This window comes from Hesperophylax consimilis, chromosome 10, assembly GCF_061612785.1.
Source record: "Hesperophylax consimilis isolate HC1 chromosome 10, BYU_Hcon_1.0, whole genome shotgun sequence".
Classification (NCBI taxonomy): domain Eukaryota; kingdom Metazoa; phylum Arthropoda; class Insecta; order Trichoptera; family Limnephilidae; genus Hesperophylax; species Hesperophylax consimilis.
Window position 1 is genome coordinate 15,674,090 of NC_142845.1, and position 24,261 is coordinate 15,698,350.

General features: G+C 35.4%; 1 protein-coding gene across 7 annotated transcripts in view; it reads right to left on the bottom strand.

Moving 5' to 3' along the window:
- Myo61F (unconventional myosin 61F) overlaps nucleotides 1-24,261 on the bottom strand; it is a 131,850-nt gene that overhangs the window by 16,082 nt on the left and 91,507 nt on the right. For 6 of the 7 annotated variants that reach the window (XM_089636107.1, XM_089636106.1, XM_089636108.1 and 3 more), the window contains 5 exons: nucleotides 17,106-17,250; nucleotides 5,902-6,017; nucleotides 4,364-4,434; nucleotides 2,670-3,061; nucleotides 1,898-2,110 (listed from right to left, as the gene is read on the bottom strand). In XM_089636107.1, the coding sequence (XP_089492233.1) occupies nucleotides 1,898-2,110; nucleotides 2,670-3,061; nucleotides 4,364-4,434; nucleotides 5,902-6,017; nucleotides 17,106-17,250 (937 nt within the window). Of the gene's footprint in view, nucleotides 1-1,897; nucleotides 2,111-2,669; nucleotides 3,062-4,363; nucleotides 4,435-5,901; nucleotides 6,018-17,105; nucleotides 17,251-20,542; nucleotides 20,610-24,261 lie in introns of those variants that run through there. The other variant, XM_089636112.1, reaches the window with a different exon arrangement.

Genomic DNA, 24,261 nt, shown 5'->3' on the forward strand with positions numbered 1-24,261 from the left:
AAACGAAACAATAGATTGATGGAAGAAATTTTGACAAGTGAGTAGCGCTCGGTGATTCCCCCATTCGCTTCTAAGCGAGTACCTAAACATATTGATTATATGTGGGAATCCCCGAATATGTATTTGGTTTTCAAACATAGACAATGTGTGGGTTGCCAATGTGTAAAAAAAAAACTACTGCTTAGCAGTGCTGACGTAATCACTATCTCGACCCCCCACCCCCCCATGTCATCAAAAATAAGCAAAGCAAAGACCCCCCTGCCCCCCTATAGTGCTTACATAATACTTGAATGGCCCCTTACGTCCAATTTACAAAACAATAAATGAAACTTAAACATAAATTATAAGAGTAAAGGATAGTATCTTAAAGCATAGACAAAAGATGATTTATCAAAGAAAAATAAATTGGGAAGTGACAAGTCAAGTGAAGACTTCGCTAGAAGTCAAAAAATTTATGTGTATAATATTTCTTCATTTGTTTAGTGACTGATAAAAATCATTTCAACTTTGAATTAAGTTAAGAAGTGTAAGGCGAGTTGTTTTTACAGAATAATTCATCAAATTTCACAGTTGATTTTTAAGTTCTGTTAATGTTTTATTCAAGTTCTGTTATTATTTCAGTTTTGTTAAGACACTGATGATATAATAATAGATCTTGAATAGAACTTCCACAGAACTTGTAAATCAACTTTGAAATTTGATGAATTGTTCAATTTGTGAGAAACAACCCGTCCTAAGCATTCTAGACAATGGTGAATTACAATTACAATTAGTTGATGAGTGATTGCGGAAGAGCAGTTGATTATTTCGGAGTCTATGAGAGGCGATGTTGAAAGGGATGAGTTGTAGCAAAGTAGGTGAATCAATATGGATTATTTTTTTACTTTGTGACAATAACCTTAATGTAACATAAATCTTTATTTTAAAATATGTTAATTATTTCACCAAATAATGCGTCATATGTATTACTATACCATTATTTTTTCGCAAATGTACACTCCTCTTCCATCCACCAGCATGCATTTAATGGAAGAGTAGTATAAATAGAAAACAGAAGCTATGTAAATCCTGAATTGTAATATTATGTTCAAAAGTTTAATTAATAAAAAAATAGTACAATTAATAATTTTGAAGAAACAAATGACATCAATTTTTTTCTGACGGTCTTCTAAAGGAGAAAGGTTTAGAGTTAGCTCAGATGAGTAATTTCCTCTTTCTAATCCAAGCCTCCTAGCAATCCCTCTTAAGGACTGATGTCAATTTGACGAAATGAGTAATTTCCTCTTCTAGACCAAATAACACAAGCATATTTAAGATGGGGACGAACCAAGGAGCAGTACAGAGTTCAAGGTATTTATGTTTTTGAAGTTAGAAGTAATACTATTGATGAAACCTAGTACATAGTTTGAAAGACTTATTAACAATTATATTTATATGTTCCCAAAAAGAAAGTTTGCTATCAAGAGAGACATAGATTTATGCTATAAATTGGGATGGCGGAATAATAATGAGTAACGAAGAAGAAACATCGGTCACACTCTTTTATAGTTGTTCTTTCATCTCGTTCTCTCATGCTGTCTCTTTTATACTATATGTACTTACATAAACCCATTCATTACCAACTTTTTGACACAATATCATCAACTGTCTGCTCACATCGCTTGCTAAGGTATTTTGGACACATTGCTCGCCAAAGTGAAAACAGGAACCTGGAGAAACTCATGTCCTCTAGCAAAGTGGAAAACAGGAGAAGCAGAGAAAGATCACCGATGCATTGGAGTGATCAAATATTACAGGCGTCGGTGTCTGCGGCTCTGGAGAATCCTTGACTACAAATGAAATTGGAGTGTGGTCACGATCCTCAGCGTTGAGGAAACAACCAAAGAAGGAGACCCACCTTTGCGGTACTTTCAGTGGTCGTATCGTTCTCTGCCACCTCTGCATGTCCCTTCTCATTCTCGCTGTGCTTGATGTTGCCGATGTGGAGAATGGCAGCCACAATCTCAAAGATATCGCTGCGGTCCTTCTCCTTGATTTCGATGGTCTCCATGGCCTTGATGACGATGCGGTATTGCTCCGCATCTTTCCTCGTGCTGTCGCTGGTTGCTACCTAAAAACAATAATGTAATTTATAGTCCGTCAACATTTATTCCACATTTAGAAGTGGGAACTTTAGATCACATATTTTTTGGTTGTCCCTCTCTAAACAAATATTATTTATTTATTGGACAATTTGTATAGCGCCGCTTATGTGAGACATCACCTCAGGGGCGATCTTCTATCAAGCCTTATCTAAAATTGCCTCCCCTCCATTCAACATCTCATATTTTCTAAGTCTGTATTCGACTCCAATCTTCCATTTAATTCTGAAATTTGCCAATTTAAACAAAATGAATATATAAATTCACCATCCTTCTCTCCACATTTTGAAATGGTGGCCTAGAAGACCCTTGAAGGGTGAAAGACAGAAACATTAAAATTTAACATCAATAGGCTAGTTTAAGGTGGGGAAGTATCTGGCTACTTGTACTTGGATCTGGTGAGCAAACATGGCTAAAGCCATTTTAAGAAACGATTAGATTTTGAATGGTGGTCTTTCACCAAGAATATACTGAAAGTATCTACCACTCTATAAGTAGTAAGAATCTAGATTTAACTAGTAATCTTACCGCCTCTTTGGTATATTTGTAGGTGTCCGATTTGCTCTTCAGATGCAGCCGGGTGAGGGTTGCCTCGTCAGCCCCCGCCAGCAGCTGGTGAAATACGTGGAAGTTCCTCTCCCCACTGGACTGGTGGATGACCCTGGACTTCTCCAGGAGGTAGTTGATGATATTTCCTCCCACCGGGGCGCCCTCGAAGTTGAACTGGATGTCCATGTACTTGCCGAAGCGGCTGGAGTTGTCGTTGCGGATGGTCTTGGCATTGCCGAAGGATTCCAGAACCGGGTTGCTCTGGAGAAGTTTGTCTTTGACGCTTTCCACATTCGGAAGGTGGCCCGTCCTGGCAGCGATGTATTCAACCACTTTCTTGGAGGTTTCGGTCTTTCCAGAACCGGACTCGCCTAAAAAAAGAGGAAAGACAGTATAAAAAGATGCGATAACCAAAATAACGCTTAAAAGCAGATTCTAGTGATCCTATCTGTCCTAACGCTTATTACCGTAACTATGAACTGTATATTTTCATAGATCTCATAGACCATATATATATATAAACAGCTAGATCGAAAGCAAAAAAAAGTGTGCAGAAGCATGTCTCTTGCCATATGCAAAAAGGGCATGATTTATTAGTAGCCTCTTAGCCGTAACTTGTTTAGCAGTACTCCACTCCCGCACCGACAATAATAAGTAATGGCTTTTGCTTTTGGTCGAACTATTTCATTGTTAGTGAAACAATTATTTATTAACTGACCATGTCCAATTACAACACATTACATATTACATAATGTAAATACAAGGAGAAATGTTACAATGTAGGATCATTTAAAAAAATTACAGCTATGACAAAGATAGGGTACAAAAACAATAAAGATCATGGCAAAGTCAAGACAGGAACAAGGTTTTAATGGAATTCACGACTTCTGCCACATTAACACAAAATATTGCTGGCATAATGCTAGAATGAATGAAAAATCATTAAGACACCAAAAATTCAACTTTTGTGACTTGAGTTGACAAGTCTGGCCATTCTGGACATATTGTTTTTGTTTTTTTGTTGTTTTATTTTTATGTGAAACTGCACAAGAGTCCCAACTGCTCCCAACCGTCTGGAGCCAGTGAGACCATGGCATCCTCAATTGGGTTATGTTTTGAGACTGAATGTAATTGGGAGGGGAAGGAGATGGGGAAGAGGAAGGTGAGAAGTACCTGGCTATTCAGATCTGGTCACCCAACACAGCCAAAGCCAGTTCAAGCAATGTTTCAATTCTGAATACACAAAATATACCTACACCGTATGAAGGCATATCGAGAACAAGTGGAGGCTATCAAATTAGAGTCTAATTAACCGGTTATTTATTAATACACTATATTCTAAACACACTTATTACAGTATTATTCATTATTGCAACATGCTTCCAAAAAACGCTTGGCTAAGGATAGATTGAGTAAATTTTTTTTAGTAGCAATAATTGTTTGCTGATTTGAAGAGACTCACACAAAAAAAAATCAGTTTCTATTTTCCAACAAATTAAAAACGTTAAAAAGAACCAGGTATTTAATTGGCGTTTGGAATTTGATAAAATTGTAATCAAGATTTCCAAGAATTCTTTTACGGACGTGTTTATTGATTATTCCGTGCGGCAATGAATAGGAGATAATATAATTATTAGATAGCGATTATCCGTGCGGTTGATTAAGAATTTTACCTGAAATGAGGATGCATTGTTCCCTGTTCTCGTCCTTTAGAGATCTATAGGCGTTGTCTGCTATGGCATATCTGGAAATGGAAATAACCTTGTCAAATAATATAAATGAATGGGCTTATAGTGTGGGTAAGTGTGTAAACATATGTTAATTTCGAAATTAGGAACACAGACATGAGGCGGAAGGGCAGGGTTTACTTGAATAGTAATTAAATGGAAGGTGCTCCAAAGGACTAGCCTCATTGCCTCTATCGGTAACGCAGTTAATAGTATCTACTTGACCATATTATTAGACCTAAGCAAAGAAATGAGTGTTTTATGTAAAGGCAGGTCAGTAATGTTTGAACTCGACATTTTATTACTTATGATTTTATTAGTTATTTTTACTGGCAACACTGGGGATTTTATATATTTTATTATTTGCATATTGGCAACCCCGCAACATACGTCACATGTTGAATTTTTATTGTTTTATGAAGCATCATGGAAGCATCTAATTGGAAGACGACGCATCAAACGTGTGGCATGCGTGTGACCAATATTCTTACACGGTTGACATTGCGGGGGTATTTTTATCACTTCCACGGGTATTTGTAATAACATGTTCTTGGGCTCAAAATCTCGTTTGTGGTTGCTTTTCCTTCTTCCCATACTACAAACCTGTAGGTTCACTGATGCCACAAGCGCCGAGGTAAACTTCGGGCTTCCCGTGTGGAGTTAATATATTATACTATTAGAACGCAACATGTCAAAAACAAAAATTAAACACAAAATTTTCTACATCAGTTATTGGCGATTTTAGCCCTGAAGCACTAGTTTTCGACCTTATCCAACTCAAACGTTTTCAAAGTAGTTTTCATTTGCTACAATTTGAGACCTAAACCGTTCCTATAGACCCGAATAGTTTCCTAAATACAGCTTTTCAAGATGAATCAATTTTTTAGAACTCGGCAATTTTTTGCAATATTTTGTTGGTTTGCGGGAATTTGACAATCTTGTATCAATCAATTAATCTGGCATCTTTATTATTTTAGACAGCTGCAGGTTAAATGATCGACCGATATCTCTCCCTACTACCCCCCTCCTCCTATCTGTCGACACCACTCCCTCCCCTTCAAGGTCAGGCCCTTCGTAGAACATCAGCCTGGCACATAAGTTGGCGTCGCAGCATCCTCTGTCCCCCACAACGTATTTCGCTATGTCCGTCAGCAGTGGACAAGTTGGAGAAGCTACTGTCAAAAGCCACATGGCTCTAGAGATTGGAAGGGAATCAATGCTAACATCAATTGGTAAAAACTTCCAGGAAGTGAAATTTAAACGTAAAAACAGTCTTTCTTCATCTGTAAGAAATCAGAACTACCAGATCTGATGCAAGGTCTGATGTACATGGTTACTGTACTATATGTATTTTGAATAAAGATAAATTAAAATTTGTCCAAGGGAATACTTTTATAATTATTAACCAACGCTGTTTTAAGTTTTTTTTATTATTATTTTATAAATTTTATACTGTGTAATATAAAATAATTTATTGTACTCACACGTGTGGGGGAGCTTCGAAGAAGTGTTTACTGGCATACTCCTTGATTTGATCTTCTCTGTAGATGGGAAGTGTCTTGTAGGGATTCACAGCGACGAGGACTTGGCCAATATAGGTCTGAAATGAAATAAAAAATGAATTAATAGGTAATTATCACAATATTAACTAAAGAAATATTCATATCCACTGAAGATTTAGTCAACGATAACAACTATCAAGGGAACACTAGGGCCGACCAAACTGTGCCTGGCGTTGTTTTAGGCGTTAGGTATTATCGGCGCCTTGGCTCCTTGGCAAGTCGGTGCGCGAAGCGGACTACTACAATTGCGCCTGCATAGGACTGGCTTCGGGGAACAGGTATTGCATATTATGTGCAGACGCAAGGGAATATTCCGACATTTTTTCCTAGATAGTGCATACTTCAAAGGTTTCCGCAGTAAGCAATTTCTCATAAAAGGGTAAAAAAAATTATTACGTCGAACCCAAGTATGCATCTGATTTTTTTATTTTATTTTTTATTTTTTTATTATTTAACATTATAAATGATAACAATATGCAGACTTATATATATATATATATATATATATATATATATATATATATATATATATATATATATATATATAGGTCCCACAACATTTATTGCGTCCGTGCGTAAATCCGTCTTTGGGCGTCCAGCACTTCTAGTTCTTTTTTTTAGATTGTTTTTGTGAATATTGAACTATGTTGTACTCACAATAATCGCTAATATCATATTTTTTTTAATATTCATAATAATGCAGGTTTTGATGTTTATTACACTTTCATACATTTCTAGCGTCACGTACATACTCACGTCCGGGTGTATATTTTTTGTATATTGAAGGTTCCTTTTAATATAGGTTTCACGTCCGTTCACTCTAATTCAATTGTTACGTCTTCCGTATATTGCTGACTATTCTAATAAAGGTTTCACGTCCATACTATATAATTTATTCTGGCGTCCGAGTGTATATTATTTGTTTGTTACATGGCGTTTTGAAGATCGATTTCATTTTTACGTCTTCCGTATATAAGGCCCTTAAGACTCTTGGATTTGTTTTGAGAGTTTCAAAAGGTACATTTAGGCCGTTGTTATGCCCCTTATATTATTAAACCCCTTAGGATTGCATGACTTATTCTGATATGGGAGATATATTTTACCTTAAAAATAATCAATATAAATATTGTTTATTTTAATTCTTTTATATATCGAGACAAATAGACATCTATATTTTTTGCAATCTTTTGTTCATTTTTAATATCTACTTATGTGAGACTTCTTATCATTTTTACCAATGTATCTTATTTTATTATACGCTTTTGTTGTAACATTTTTTTTCATTCTATTGTTTTCTCTATTGTTTTAATTTTGAAGAATTTATAACTGCGATACTCAACTATTAAACTAGAATGTTAAAGTCTATTAGGTGTAATAAATAAATTAAAAAATAAATAAACTACACAAAATATTTCTTACTCTTCTAGTGAACTTTTTACGTTCATAGTGAATTAATTAATTAAATACAGCATCTGTGGTTGAGAGGTAAGACTCTCGACTCGCAATTAGAATCCCGTAATCTGACGGTCAAACCCGGCGTGCACAAATAATTTTTTATTTGTTTGTGTTATTTCACAATTAATACATTTAACACAATATAAAGTGTTTTTGCAACACGTTCCAGAGTGAAATATACTCTCAGTATCGCCCTGGTGTGAGACAACCATTCCGAATGGAAACGTTATTTCTAAGCTTTTGCCGTGTTTGGTGACCAGATATAAATATCCAGGTACTTTTCTATATTTCTCTTCCCCATCTTCTTCCCCTCGCCAATACCTTCACCCTTGTACTCAGATTGGGGATGCCACAGTCTCGCTGTTCCAGACGGGAGCGGTTGAGACTCTTGTGCGGTATTTAAAAAATATTATGTATATATATTTGTTTTATTTTTTTGGCATCCAGAAACACACCAGACCTGGCAACAAACTGTCTACTGATAGTGAGAAGTTTGAATGAATATCTTGTTGCATCTTGTATACAAACGTACCTACTGGGCGCAGGCGTGTGACAATTTTTTTTACAACGATATCCTTAGTAAAAATGTATCATTTCATAACGCGCCAGTTCGCTCGATTACAGAGGGCGGTCGGACCTTTTTAGGTCGGGAAGTCAATTTACCGTCTACTGTAATCCATCTTACAAAAATGTCCACCCGCGCAGGGTGATTTTTAGTTTTGAGTGCTACGTGGCATCGTTGTAAATGAACTAAATGTTGTCAAATCTAGCGTTTTGCTTCACCAAGGGCTCAAACAATACATAAAAATGTACAAATTCACAAACGGCCATGGGGACGCAATACTATCGACGTAATGCGTGGACGCAGCACGGCCGTCGTTATGTATACAAAATAACATCTACTCGTGATCGGTTACGAGGATACAATACCATCGACGCAGCACTTCCGTCGTTACGTATTCAATATAATAATATCTGTTTTTATATTTTACTTAATTAGTTCAACCTCAAATTGTAATATTTCAATTAATGAGCTAAACTTATTATTATCATTATGTTTAAAATTAAAATATTTTTATTTATATTTCTTTACATCTTTAGTGTTACAATATTTACAACATAATATTTCAATCACTTTTCTGATAAATCAGATGCTTGTAAAAACTATTAATAACCTTACAAGAAAATACAATAAAAGTAATAAAAACAGGTTATTTATAAATAATACCTAAGAATGATAAGCAGAAACATAATATGTGGAGTTTATTAAACATAATTGGAAAGTACCTACACGGCACACACGCTCATGTAATCTATTTAAAGAAAAACACTGTAAAACCATTTCAAATAAAAATTCTTGTCTTAGAAGAATATGTTCAACATATGTATAATAACATTCTCTCTGATTCTATCTTCAATGTCACCAAAATAAATATAAAAACTCAATTAAAAATGTATTAAACGTGTAACAAACTGCATAAAATGTAATGACATATATTATGTAGTATTATTTTATAATAATCTTCTGTTTTAATAATCTCCTGTTATAATAATCTCCCTCTTGAATAACGTTATATTTTTTACAAAAAAGCAAACAATGCTTCTTTTTAAACCACTTTATATTTATTTAACACAATATTTGGGTTCAATCCAAGCCGGTCGACAAAATATTAATTAAAATAATGTGGTTTAAAACAAAGTATTTGTTTCATTTGTATAATGTCAAGCCACAAAGTGTTTGCTTTCTTCGATAAATTTAATATTTTTTAGATAAATTTAAGTATAGTGTTTAAATTTTTAGATACATTATAGAATAGTATATTGAGGAAATCTGTAATTGATTTCTCAGTTAGGTAAATTACACATGTATAAATGAACCACATTGTAAACTGTTGATTTCCCTGAAATAAAATAAATAAATAAATAATATCAAATAATAAGAAAAGTTATGAGGTGGTAGGTATTAGAGAATTTTAAATTGATTTTTTTTGTAACTGTTATAATTTTTCTCTGATATATCTAGGAGTAATTTATTAAAAAAAATTATACCGTTAAATAGTGATGTTGTGCTGTTGTAGTTCAAACTAGTGGTACGGTTAGTCCTCCAATATAAATAATTATTTTGCTTAAAATTAATTGTGGAATATTATTTTTATCAAAGAAATCTTTATGTAATTGAAGTACTTAATGTACGAGTATTTTTCATAAATTTTTGTGAGAGGGGAAACCTTGTAAAACATGTATTGTTGGATAGTAATTTGGCTTGTTTAAGATAATTTTTATTAATATTTTTTGAATTGTCACAAATGGAAGTAGGCATGATTTATATGCACCCTCCCCCCCCACCACAAGCCACGATTCCATATATTGTAGTAGTGTAGAATGTGCAAGTGCAAAATAAATATCTTTATGTATTTTTAATGATACTTTGGCTAATGTGTGTTGTGCGTGTTTACTTACCTTATAACTGCCAATAAATGTGTATAGTGTAGGTTATGATAGAGTGAAACAGATGTAGTTGATAATTTAAGTTTATTGCAAACACGTTACACTATTACACGATTAGAATATCAGAAGGATTTAGTAGGAATCAAGAAATGTCGACCGCCAGGTCAGATCAGAGAAACAGGAATGCTCGTCGGTAATGGATTGGCAGCGAGCTCTGTTTCACGTCGGGTTGCCATCCGTGAAACAGTGTTTCCGTATTAAAATATTATTTTAGGCTGGCAGACAGTTCTTGCCCCCACATACCTTCCCCCCAGTGTCAACGATACATAAAAGAAAAAATTAGGGGTTCTAGAAAAAAATATATACATATCACAAAATTTGCATGACGTCGGTTACATAATATAAACAAATTCGGTGTGTGACGTCATCGCAAAATAACATAAGCCTATGCGTTCAGAAAGATATCTCTTAAATGGTGAAGTTACTTTATGAACAATACATTTATATGTTTGTGAACGCATAGTCATGAACAAATTCCTAATAATAACATTATTTGAAAGTTAAATCCTTTTTTTAAAAATGTGTTGATATAATTACATGTTCGGAGCATGTACTGCATCTACGAACTGTATGTTTTTCTTGGAGCATTTACTGCATCGACAAAATTTTACATTTATAATTGGAGCATTTACTGCATCGACAAAATTTTATATTTATAATTGGAGCATTTACTGCATCGACAAAATTTTATATTTATAATTGGAGCATTTACTGCATCGACAATTGTATGTTTTGTATTTATTTTCAAAACCAAAAGTTGCAAACAGAGTGCATTTAATACTTTAATGTTTGAAAACAATAAATGGTATTACAACATTTGACACAAGTGGTTATTATTTAACTTATCTAAACCTTTTTATATGGTAATGCATCTACGAACAGTGTTGTCGGAGCATATTATGAAATTAAGCATAAGTTAATTATAAAATAAAAAGTAGGAATCTATTTCCATTTGTATATATTTTTAATAATGCGTCTACAAACAGTGTTCGGAGCATGAGTTGTCAATTATTGAGTTATTTTAAAGTTGATTATTCTAAATATTATTTATTACATATTTAAATAACTACAAATTTGTCTTATAATATAGGAACATGATATCAATGTATAAAGTATGAACATAAGTGTTTCTTCAATCTTTGAACAAAAGGAAACGACGATTAATGTCACTATATTATAAAATTATTTATATCCGTGTTATGGAAAAAAGGTGTAAAAAAGGAAAAAAAAAAAATACATATTTAAATGTTTTTGTAAAAGTACATTTAGCAATAGCATGGTTGTGAGTACATAACTCTAAATGTTTATCTTTGAGATTACAAGGTAACTAAAAATATAACAAAAAACAACTGTCATATGTTCGTAGAATGTGTTTGTATTGATAATATTATCAAATGGCTATGTTTTCTTACGAACAAATGACAATGGTTCAATTCTGTAAAAAAATTAATAATAATACATATATGTCTCAACGACATGTTACATCAGATGCATAATTGGGAATATTTGATGTAGCATGGTTAAAAGTATTTATATTTATAACATAGTCATCACATATAGTGGTAAGTTATTTCTAAACAAGATTTATACAAAAGTTGTCGCATATAGCGAAATGGATAATTATCCAAGAAAATATATGTATATGAGTTTGCACTATAATATGGTAAGTGAAAAGTTAGCTAGGTAACTTTGTGCGATTACATGGTATTACTTCATGGTTTTAAAGGATGAAAGTATTCACCGTAATAAGGTTTTTTATAAAATGATAAAAAACGTAGTAATTTGCAAAGTAATTATAATATAAAGGTCAGGTTTTCATCAAGAACTTGAACGCTTAAATATTATCTATGTAACAGTAATTTAAAGAAAAATAAATGTAGGTATATGAAATTCAATCTTTAAATCGATAGCAAGAGTAGATTCTTAATCAATGTTTCTATCATGAGTTACAGAAAATTTATGTGTGATGCCAATTTGGCGATGTGTGAGAAAATTATGTCTTTTTTATGCATTAGTATGTACCGTATCTTTTTGGAAAATGGACTTGTCGGCCTGATCTTGTTGTTGTTTTTGCTTCAGGTGAGTCTGGAATAGATACATGATCTGGAACATTTTCCTCGGTGGGAACGAAGGCTGGTTTCAGGCGGTCTATCGAAACGCGCTTAGGTTTACCTTTAATGGTGATGACATAGGTCTTGTCATTTCGTTCCTCGACCTTATAAGGTCCCTCGTATGGGTTTTGTAACGGTTTTTTAACACTGTCTGTCCGCAGAAATACGTGCGTAGAAACGGGAAGTTCCGAGTGTACAAAAAATTTTCTTGAGCTGTGATTAGAGGTAGGGGTTGATTTAATTAATTCAAATTTCCTCTGTAAACGTCCGATATAAGTATCGGGTTCTTCTCGTGGAGTACTTGTGAAGAAGTCGCAGGGAAGTTTAAGAGTTCTTCCATAAGTAAGTTCGGCTGGCGAACATTTCAATTCTTCACGAACAGTAGATCTCAGGCCAAGTAATATAAGTGGAAGGGTTTCCATCCAGTTTTGCTCACCACTTGCCATGAGAGATGCTTTTAAAGTACGATGCCAACGTTCTATAATTCCATTCGCTTGGGGATGGTACGCTGTGGTTCTTAAGTGTTTAATTCCGAATTTCTGAGTAAGCTTTTTAAATAAATGGCTTTCGAATTGACGACCCTGGTCCGAAGTTAGGGTTATCGGTACTCCATGTCGTGCGATCCAGTGGTTCGTCAGTGCTGAAGCTACTGTCTCGGCTGTAATGTCCTTTAAAGGAATTGCCTCGGGCCAGCGGGTAAATCTGTCTATTATAGTTAATAGGTACTGGTACTCGTTGCAAGCTGGCAATGGGCCTACGATGTCAATATGTATGTTGCTGAAGCGATCTTTTGGTAATAAATACGTTGCCGGGGGGGCAACCGTATGTTTGGAGATTTTTGCTTTCTGACAAGCGATGCAGTGCTTCACGAAGTATCTTATGTCAGCTTTCATGTTTGGCCATACAAATCGTTGTTTGATCGTATTAGTTGTTCCTGCGACGCCTGGATGACATACGTCATGTATGCTCTGTATGACAGTTTTTCGCATGTCGAGTGGTACAAAAGGTCTGACATGACCTGTCGAGATGTCGCACCATACTGATGTGTCTGTGTCAGGGATCACCATTAGTCGTAAGGATAGGGAGGAGTCATCTTTTGCCTTAATTAATTCGTCGTCTTGACTCTGCGCTTGTCCCATTTCCTTGTAATCAATAGTAGGACTATTAATCTCTTCAACCCGAGATAGAGTGTCAGCTACTGTGTTTTGGTGTCCCGAAATATGCCTTATATCTGTAGAAAACTGCGCAATAAAATCCAGTTGTCTCTCCTGGCGTGGAGAACTAGACGCTCGTTTTTTATTGAAGGCAAAGGTGATAGGTTTATGGTCAGTATAGATAGTGAATGTGCGACCTTCTATGTTGTTTCGGAAATATTTTACAGCTTCGTAGACACCTGTTAGTTCACGGTCGAATGTGCTATATTTACGCTGCGGTGTTGTAAATTTCTTAGAAAAAAATCCGAGAGGTTCCCAAGTGTTATTTTTAAATTGTTGTAAAGAAGCTCCAATTGCCATGTCAGAGGCATCTACCATGATGGCAATTCTTGAGTTGGGATCTGGATGTACTAGGAGGGCTGCATTCGCGAGTTGGTTTTTACAATCATTGAATGCTGCTGTCAGCTCCTCGTTCCAAATGAGTGAACGCTTGTCGTTTTTCTTGTATCCTTTTATACAGTTAAATAGTTTTTCTTGAGTGTTGATGGAATTTGGGAGGAACTTGCGATAATAGTTCAACATTCCTAGGAAGCGTCTTAATCCGTTGGCAGTTTTTGGCAGCGGAAAGTCGTTAATAGCCTTGACTTTCTCTTTGATCGGTGTCATTCCCTCTGAAGTGATTGTGTGACCTAGAAAGTTAACAGTTGTCACACCAAAATTACACTTTGAAACGTTTATAACGAGGCCATTATCGGCGAGTCGCTTAAATAGAGTATCCAAATGTTTCCTGTGTTCTTCTTCGTCTTCTGAGGCTATCAGGATATCGTCCAGGTAGACAAAACAAAAATCAAGGTCTCTGGTAACTGCGTGCATAAATCGTTGAAAGGTCTGTGCAGCATTTGAGAGGCCGAATTGCATAGATGTGAACTCATATAGGCCGAATGGTGTGATTATGGCTGTTTTAGGGATATCCTCTGGTTCAACTGGTATCTGGTGGTACGCTCGAGTGAGATCTATAGTGCTGAAGATTCGTGCTTTCAATAGTTTGTGCGAAAAGTCGTGAAGTTGCGAAATAGGATATTTGTCCGCCACAGTTTTTGCATTTAATCGCCTGTAATCACCGCATGGTCTCCACTCTCCATTAGGTTTCCTCACCATATGTAATGGGCTTGCCCAATTACTTTTAGATGGTCTACAAATTCCTTGTTCCATTAAGAATTTAAATTCTTTCTTAGCAGCTTCCAAAAGGGCTGGTGCCAGTCTGCGGGCACGTTCTGTAACGGGGGGTCCTTTGGTCTCGATACAATGTGTGACCGAATGTTTTCTAATTTCCGGGATTTTCATATTTGGTCTAGAGTTGTGTTGTGCGGCGTGTTAACTTACCTTTAACATCACGTCGGGGTCACCAATTTGGCTAATGTGTGTTGTGCGTGTTTACTTACCTTATAACTGCCAATAAATGTGTATAGTGTAGGTTATGATAGAGTGAAACAGATGTAGTTGATAATTTAAGTTTATTGCAAACACGTTACACTATTACACGATTAGAATATCAGAAGGATTTAGTAGGAATCAAGAAATGTCGACCGCCAGGTCAGATCAGAGAAACAGGAATGCTCGTCGGTAATGGATTGGCAGCGAGCTCTGTTTCACGTCGGGTTGCCATCCGTGAAACAGTGTTTCCGTATTAAAATATTATTTTAGGCTGGCAGACAGTTCTTGCCCCCACAATACAGAATTTCTAAGTCGAAAAAATATAAAGATGAGTTTTCTCATTCTGTCTACTGTGGAGTTTATTTGACTTTTCCATTTGATGTTATTATCGATAATTATTCCAAGATGTTCACACCCTAAGCACCTTGATCAAGTTTCTGAAGGAATCGCTTAGGTACCTGCTCACGCATTTAGTTCGAGTTGAATCCTGCAATCATACATAAAGATAGCAGCCAATAAAAATATGCGTTAAGAAAATTAAGATTATGTTTTATTTTTATTTTTATATTGAATTCCTCACAAGAGTCCCAACTGCTCCAGTCTGGAGCCAGTGAGACTATAGCATCCCCAATTGGGGTATATTGTGAGGCTGTAGGTAAGTGGGGAAGACAAAGGTGGGAAAGTACCTGACTATTCAGATATAGTCACTAAACACGGCTAAAGCCACAAAGTTTCAATTTTGAATGGTAGTCTTACACCCGGGTGATACTGGGAGTAACTTTCACTCTGTTAATTAAAAACAATACCTAATCTAGATCGGCCACGGGTTTGCAATACTATCGATGTAATGCGTGGATACAGCACTACCATCGATATGTATTAAAAATAATATCTATTCGTGAACGGACGCAATACTACCAACGTAATGCGTACACCCAGCACGATCGTCGTTATGCATTAAAAACCACGCAGGATGCTTCTTAGTTCTGAGAGTCAAGCGGCATCGTTGTAAATGAACCCAATGTTGGCAAATCTGATGATTTACTCAACCAAACGCTCAAATAATGTACAACAATGTACTTGCCAATGGCCACGGGGACGCAGTACTATCGAAGTAATGCGTGGACGCAGCACGATCGTCGTTATGCATTAAAAACCACGCAGGACGCGTCTTAGTTCTAAGTGTCAAGCGGCACCGTTGTAAATTAACCCAATGTTGCCAAATGTGATGATTTACTCAACCAAACGCTCAAATAATACAAAACAATGCACTCGTGAATGGCCACGGGGACGCAGTACTATCGAAGTAATGCGTGGACGCAGCAAAACCGTCGTTATGTATTCATAATAATATTTCAGCGTTATCGGCCATGGGGACGCAATACTATCAAAGCAATGTATATTAAATAATATCTACTCGTAATCGGTCTCGAGGACGCAATACTATCGACGTGATGCATGGAAGCAGCACGATTGTCATTATGTGTTAAAAATAGTATATTCTCATGAGCGGCTACGGGGACGCAGTACTATCGACGTAATGCGTGGACGCAGCACGACCGTCGTTATGTATATAAAATAATATCTACTCGTAATCCGTCTCGAGGACGCTATACTATCGACGTAATGCGTAGACGCAGCACGATCGTCGTTATGTATCGAAAATTATATTACTTCGTGGACGCGGCAAGATCGTAGAAATGAATAAAAACATACACTGCTCAATATATACATCGTGTAGCGATCCTGTCGGCAAAATGTCAAACGTTCAATATTCGTTTCCAGACATTCTGAGAGATTTTTTGCTTCCACAAAAATTTTTGCCATACGATTCTACATGGGGTAAGCATCGTTCTGGCCAATTTTGAGCTCAAAACATTGTAGCGTCCGTATATCGGACGCTGTAAGTCGGTGGACGCTGCAATGCTATGGAGTTTTTAGGGGTCGGACGCAACAAATGTAGCGGGATATATATATATATATATATATATATATATATATAATTTTTTCGTTATTATTCTATTTCTATTATATTCCTACCAATTTATTTATGCAATAAATTGGTAGGCGGAAGTACTTGAATGGAAAAAGTTGAGGGCCATTTATGAACAGTGAACACATTTTACCCAAGTTCAATATTACTGTCCGATCAAATGCATTTTATGCAGGCAAATAATTATTCTTATGCAAAGATTCTTTTTCAAGGCGAAAATTTTTATGAAAAAATATCTTCCATCTGCTTATTTTGTTTTTCTTTTTTCCTTGTTTTTTTTGTCACCATTTTTGTTGTTATTTGTTTTTTTGTTTTTATTTCTTTTTTTTTGTTGTTGTTTTTTTTTTTAATTCAGCGCCTTTATATTGCCGTCGCCGCACGCTTACTGTCATCCAATATTCCCGTTGCCTCTGCACCCCCAGGGGAATCACTGTTCAGGATATTCGTAAAGTGGTGAAGAGCGGTACTCACATAGATGATGTTTTCGTTGAACCTCTTTTTCATGTTGTCGATGAAGGCCTCCTCGCTGTGGAACTTCTCCAGCAGCACGAAGTCCTGGACGCCGACCCGGTCCCGGTTGTGGAGGTGCTTCTCCATGGCGGGCCGGTTGGATATCCTGAACAAAAAAAGGGACAACATTAGCATAAATCACACAAACGGGAACAAAAAACAAACTTAAAGGTATTTGACTGAGCTTGTCTGAAGGTAGGTACCTACTCATGCTAGCAACAGAGGACGATCCATAGAAACATTAAAAGCACTGTTTCCCTACCACCCGCGAACAAACGATTTATTTTACACTAAAAAACATAAACTTATACTCTGATAATATACGTGGGCTTGGCCTGTATCACTACAATATTATGAGAGTATAACGCTTGTGTGTGACTAGCATTATACTTTTGAAATTATTAACTTCGTGATAAAACGAATTCATCACGTTTTCATGTTTTTTATTTGATAAAAAACTAAGTACTTACCTAACTTTACCAACATCTACTATATTCTATATACATAGTCTATGCATTTACATGCATTATACGGTGTCCGGAAACTCGCAGTAAAAGCGGGAAGAATCTACAATAGATTTGGAGTTGATTTTGTGGTATAACTTTTATTGATTTGAGCTTTCGTTTTCGAGTAAATTGAGTCTGAAATTGAACATTTTTAACAGTCAAAATTTGAAAAAAAAATCGGTCGCTAGTTAATATTAAATGCGTCGAAGCGTAGACCCGACCCCAAAAGTTCTTTTAAATTTAATTGACAAAAGAAAAAAAAGGGTTCTCTATGTGATGTAGATTCACCAGTATGGAAGATTTGGATCGAGTTCAGACATAAAAGAGATGAGGTATTGAAATGGGGGAGGCGATTTTAGTTTTGATAGAAGAGTGGACATTGTTTACAGAGGGACAATCAAATACGATGTGATCTGAAGTTCCCACTTCATTGACTTACATTATAAAAAGATGAGAGGGATCAGAGCAAAGTAAGACTTCAAAGATGGTTGGAAAGGGAGATATGCATAGACATATGAATATTAGTAGACCTGCCCTAAGTGATTAAAAGCGTATTATCCCCACTCTCCATACCGGTTCCATTGGAGCCGGCTGTGCTCGCGTATGGCCTCAAGTGAAATTTGAAAACGTGACGTCATCATTCTTGTGCGAACTATGGTCGAGGCATCATCGGTTCATTTTACGAAATAACACGGCAAAATGTTGACTTGTACTATGAAAACTTGTAAAAATAGACGTGAAAAAGAGAATAAACCCAATTGTCGTATTACATTCCATATATAAGCATTATTTTACTTTATTTTAAGCATATTCACATCGTATAATATGAATCAGTTGTTACTATCACATCGAGAAACGTCTGGACGCGAAACACAAAGCTGGTTGGTTGCTGGGAAGTAAATTATGAACATTTATAAAAGTGTATTAAATAAATACTTAAACCAAATATTCGACTCTGAAAATAGAACCGAATTTTTTTGCCGAATTTGGACTTCGCAAATTTGTTCATAACGTGGCGAGTAATTTGCGCTCCCATGTAAAAATGTCTATTCATTCAAAAGCAGATTTTACTTTTAAGAAATAAATGGTGATATTATAATGCGAGATGCCTATTTACTGTCAGATTGATTTATTGACGAATCACAGTCAGCTTCACTCCCTTCGTTCTTCAACAGTTGATTTTACCCCTCGCCATTATCTTTTCGTCTATTAATTCCTATGTCTGTGGAGATATGTAAATACGAATGTTAGATATTAAAAAAAATGAAAAATAATAATTAAGCAAAAATGGTGAAAATATTTAACTCTTGACAGGCCAAGATGCCAAACAAAACGTCTGTAACCAAGTGGGTCTTCCGACGACCCCATGCATTTTTCTGTCTTATGGGCTTTTAAACTATAGAAATCCCAATTATTAATGGTAACTTATGTATTTGCGCAGAAATACGTATAATACTAAAATGATATGTCAAGTATTTAAGCTCATATAAGGAGGATAGTAATTTTGGGTCCCTACTTGGCTGCGGGATAGTAAAACGCGACTCGTTTGAAATACAGCAAAAATCTCTCGACAAATGCTTTAGTTTCATTTAAAGATACATTTTCATGCCATTAAATAACATTACAAAACGTTTTTTTAAATAATTTTCGGAGCTTACTTTGCGATTTTTTTTCTATCAAGAGAATTTCATATAATCAACGTTTTGGCTGTATATATATTATCTTCCAAAATAACATATTTTTTAGGAACAAACTAAAAGAGTTGACGAGACTCTTAATACAACGGTAGAAATTGTCTATGCAAAGGCTTAAAGTGAATTCAGAAAAAAAACAAAAAAATACTGTAAATAAATTAAACGCTTTTCTTTGCTTAAAATTAAAAGTTTTTCAAATATTGTCAGGTTTTTCGCAATTTTTGTTAATTTTAAAATAAATAACATGGTAGTTATTCACAGGTCAATTTTATATAGGTATTCAATTCGCGTATATTATTTAGAAGCCATTAAGAATAAGCTATGGAATTTGGGATAGTAACAATAACGTAGGTTTAACCGAAAAAATGGCACCAAGATAAGATAATTCAATTGCACTTTGTCAAGGAACATCATAAACCACTCAGTAAAACAAATTAATGATAATACAACATAATATCTGATATTCGTCTGTTATTGAGTCACCGAGAAATGATTACTTATTGCTAATAGAAATTATACATCATGTAATATTTTAATAAGTATGAAAAAAAAACATTATCAACACTAGAGGAGTTTCCAGTAATAATACTAATTAAAGGATCAGTGGAACTATAGAAAATCCCACTAAAACGACCAGCGGCATGATGGCAATCAGAAATTTACCGATTAAAACCACAAGCGGAGAGCTAAAGATGAAGAAAGAATTTTCCATGTTAGTACGACTGGCCATACGAAATTTCCACATTAAAACGACAAGCGAAGCGATCGATGGCCATAAGAAATTTCCGTATTAAAAAGACTTGCGTAGTGATGGCTATATGATCATGGCCATACGAAATTTCCATATTCAAACGACAAACGGAACGATGTACCTACTTAGCGAATGTTATGACTTGAGATTTTTATTTTATCGTAGTTAATTTTAGGGTTATTATGCCGTGTTGCACTGAAAGTTGACAAAAAAAGAGCAGCACAACACGGCATAATTACCTAAAAATAATCAAGATAGCGGCGTGTTAGACACAATCACATCCACGAAAAGGACAAATGGGGAAATTGCCACAAATTCAAAAGCAAACTTTTCAAAATTCAGCTAGGCATATAGGTACACCTAGCTGCACCGTTACAGGAACGTTACATTTTCTAAAAAAAAATACTTCAGTGACTTGAGAGACGTACTTATAATCAAATCACATACCTCAGTAATTAGTTTAAAAAACAACACAAAATGTTCCGACTCAACTAAGATGGTTATGCATTTAAAGTAAACTAACTACTGCTTGTTGGATTTTGATAACGGGTATCTCTTCATTGAAATACTTGAATTTAACAGTATAATTGAACATTTTGTGCAGGTATTGGTTATTAATATCCAATAGAATCCCAGAGGCCGATAATAACGATAAGCTGTCTGATTTTATGACGACAATGTGATAAAATAAAATATGATTGCTTCGTTTTGGATATTTAACGAAGGGCTTGAATATGAATGTGAAATCATGTGATGGGTTCGTTAATTCAAACGTGAGATTTTATAATATGATGTCAAACATGTACTTGTGCAAATTGTAATCTATCCAAAATTAAATTATCATATATTTTTTGTACGTCAGCAAGAAAAACACAAGTAAACCTGTGTTTAAATAAATTATGCTATTCAATTTGTAGATTTTTATAACATTACAGATTAAGTCCGTATCGTTATAATTGTACCGTTTATACAATGTATTTGCAGTGACAAAAAACCTTGTAATAGCGTTGTAGGAAGAAAACAAACATGTCGATATTTTGAACTACATTTAGGAAGTAGGTACGTGGTTCTCTCCACGGGTGAGTTCATGAACAAATTGGTGCGGCTCGCTCTTCAATAAAGGAGGTTATGGTTACGTTTATATGAGTTCTTTATCAGCCGGGTATAAATAAAAAAAATAAAAATTAATTGCATTTCTTATCACATCTTTTTATTTGGGCTATGATGAGATTTATTTTCCTTAGATTTTTTATGAATTATCATCCTCTGAAGTTTCGCCGTGTATACGAGAAATTCTATAGAATATCTGTAATTCGTTGAGAAACGTATCCACAGCCAGCATAATCTATGTATCTATCAGATTGCCTATGCATAGTCATGTATTATATTTAGATACGACATGAAGCGAAAAAATAGATTCCACTTTTACCTCTAACGCTCTAACTAATAGCTTCTACGGACAGCATGCTGGGGTTTTGTAAATCGGATGGTGAGTAGTATTCCCTAATTCGGTTAGCGGTCAACATGCTGTCCTGCAAGCAGTCCTGCAAATCGGATGGTGAGTAGTATTCCCTAATTCGGTTAGCGGTCAACATGCTGTCCTGCAAGCAGTCCTGCAAATCGGATGGTGAGTAGGGCGCTATAATCTACCGAAACCGATGTACACACACCTTTCAATGAGATATTAGTACGCAATAGCGCCTCTAATTGTATAACTCTTTGCCTATGCATTAGGTGTTTCTACACTAGAGTGGAAGATACTATCAGATTCGCTCTGGTGTATGACCACCATTCAGAATTGAAATGTTGGTTGAAATGGCTCTGGCCGTGTTTGGTGACCAGGTCTGAATAGTCAGGTACTTTTCCATCTTTTATTCCCCATCTCCTTCCCCTACCCACTACCGTCATCCTCACACCATACCCCGATTGGGGATGGCAGGTCTCACTAGCTCCAGACGTTTGGGAGCAGTTGGGACTCTTGTGCGGTTTCACAAAAAAAAGATACTAGAACACGGAGACACTAACATAATTCGTTCTTTTGTTATTGTTTACATCAAATTCAAAAAGATTCTAGAACACGGAAACACTAACATAATTCGTTCTTTTGTTATTGTTTACATCAAATTCAAAAAGATTCTAGAACACGGAAACACTAACATAATTCGTTATTTTGTTATTGTTTCCATCATATTCAAAAAGATACTAGAACACGGAGACACTAACATAATTCGTTATTTTGTTATTGTTTACATCAAATTCAAAAACAAACATTGATTCGAACTTTTAGTGGCACGTTTAATCGCATGTCGAAATGAATCATTACTTTCATTTTGAATACAATGGGCAAATTTCTTATCCCTCCCTCTCCTTTCCTTGGTAAATAATCTACAAGAAACCAGAAGCTACATCCACTCCCTTATTTGTAAATTAAATCAAAACCGTTTGATTGACAATGCTTTCTTTGCCCAGTAAACTGGAAACGAGCAATTCATAATGAAGGTGGGGGGAATTAAATGTATTTTAAAAGTAAGTAGGGGGGTCTCAGAGAAATAACATTCTTTCTCCAAAGTGCTAAGTAAACTCCAAATTATTGTAATCTACGTTGCTAAAATAATATATTTTTCAGCATGGGCTAATTTAAGTAGATACAAGGCGCCTGTCCCACTTAGCTGAAAAATGCGTATTGCTAATTTATTAAGAATCTCTTCAAATTATTAGCAATCCGACTAAAAAACTTAACTAATAAATTAATCGGTTCCTTGATACACTTTCAGTAAAATACGAATATATTATGAGGATGATATATTTTCGCATTTCTCATTATATACTATCAAATCAAATGCAGGAACACGTGTTCCTGCACTAGAACTGGGATGTAGGTATACCGATTTGTCGTATGTCACAATAGCTGATCGTGATATTCCCTAGAACTGAGATGTAGGTATACCGTTTTGTCGTATGTCAAAATAGCTGATCGTGATATTCCCTAGAACTGAGATGTAGGTATACCGATTTGTCATGTCACAATAGCTGATCGTGATATTCCCTAGAACTGGGATGTAGGTATACCGATTTGAAATAAAACTGATCAATTCAGATAAGATCTTTCGACTTCTAGACCCCGGGACAGATTGATCAATGAAATTAAATAAGTATATTTAGTAATGTCAAGGAAATAAGTAAAGGAAATTGACCTAAATTTGAAACACCAGACACGCCCACAGCACACTTCTATCGGTCTAACTCTTCAATGGGGTCACAACTCAAGAAAAGGTACCTTAAAATGAGGATCAGGTGTTGTTGAAATATTTGTTTAAGTATAGTTTCTTTCTACCCGCACCGAGATGTCGAGAGCAAATTTTGAAGTTGTCAAAACAAAAAATGTTATACAGGTTTTATTTCCTTTTTCTCGTTGTTTAGGAAGCCCTATAGAAAATGGGGCCCCTTACATTAACGACTAATACGATTTCCTAAATCCGCCACTGGTTTTATGATATCAACAATAGCAGATAAATTATTTGGTATCCCAGGATACTAATAATATAATGTGGGAACATTTTCTACAATATCTTGTATTGAATCCGTCACTATTCATTCATTAGCGAGGCTGTTTATTTTATACACGGCAATACAATATAACCATACATACTTCCGCATTAGAAGTCTACACCCAAAAGCGAAACGTGAGAACTGAGAATGCCAGCATTCCCTTATTTTAACGCAATATTTTGTTTTATCAAAAGAAAAAGACCGATTACGTGTTTTAGAATGAGACAAAAAAAACATTACTCGTAACTTTATAACATAACGAACGTGACTCATGGTCATGACAGCAATAATGTGTGCAGTGTTTTATTTTATCTGCCTGACCCACGCTGTGATAAAATAATAGGTAAAGACATAGTGGTCCGCTGTCGGTACCTATGTAACGTATGCAACGCATTACAACATCTGAACAAATGGCAAAGCATACATTTCTATGGAAACAGATGAATTTTGGGCAGGAAATTTAAGTTCCTCTTTTTACTGTTACAATTTGTTTTCTGGTAGGAGCCATGGTAAAGCCTATATCATTTTATATATAACTGATATACCGGCCTTGAAGCGTGCCTGCTTGTCTCGCAGCGCAAACACACGCTTCCAATGCCGCGTGGATCTGCGCGCGC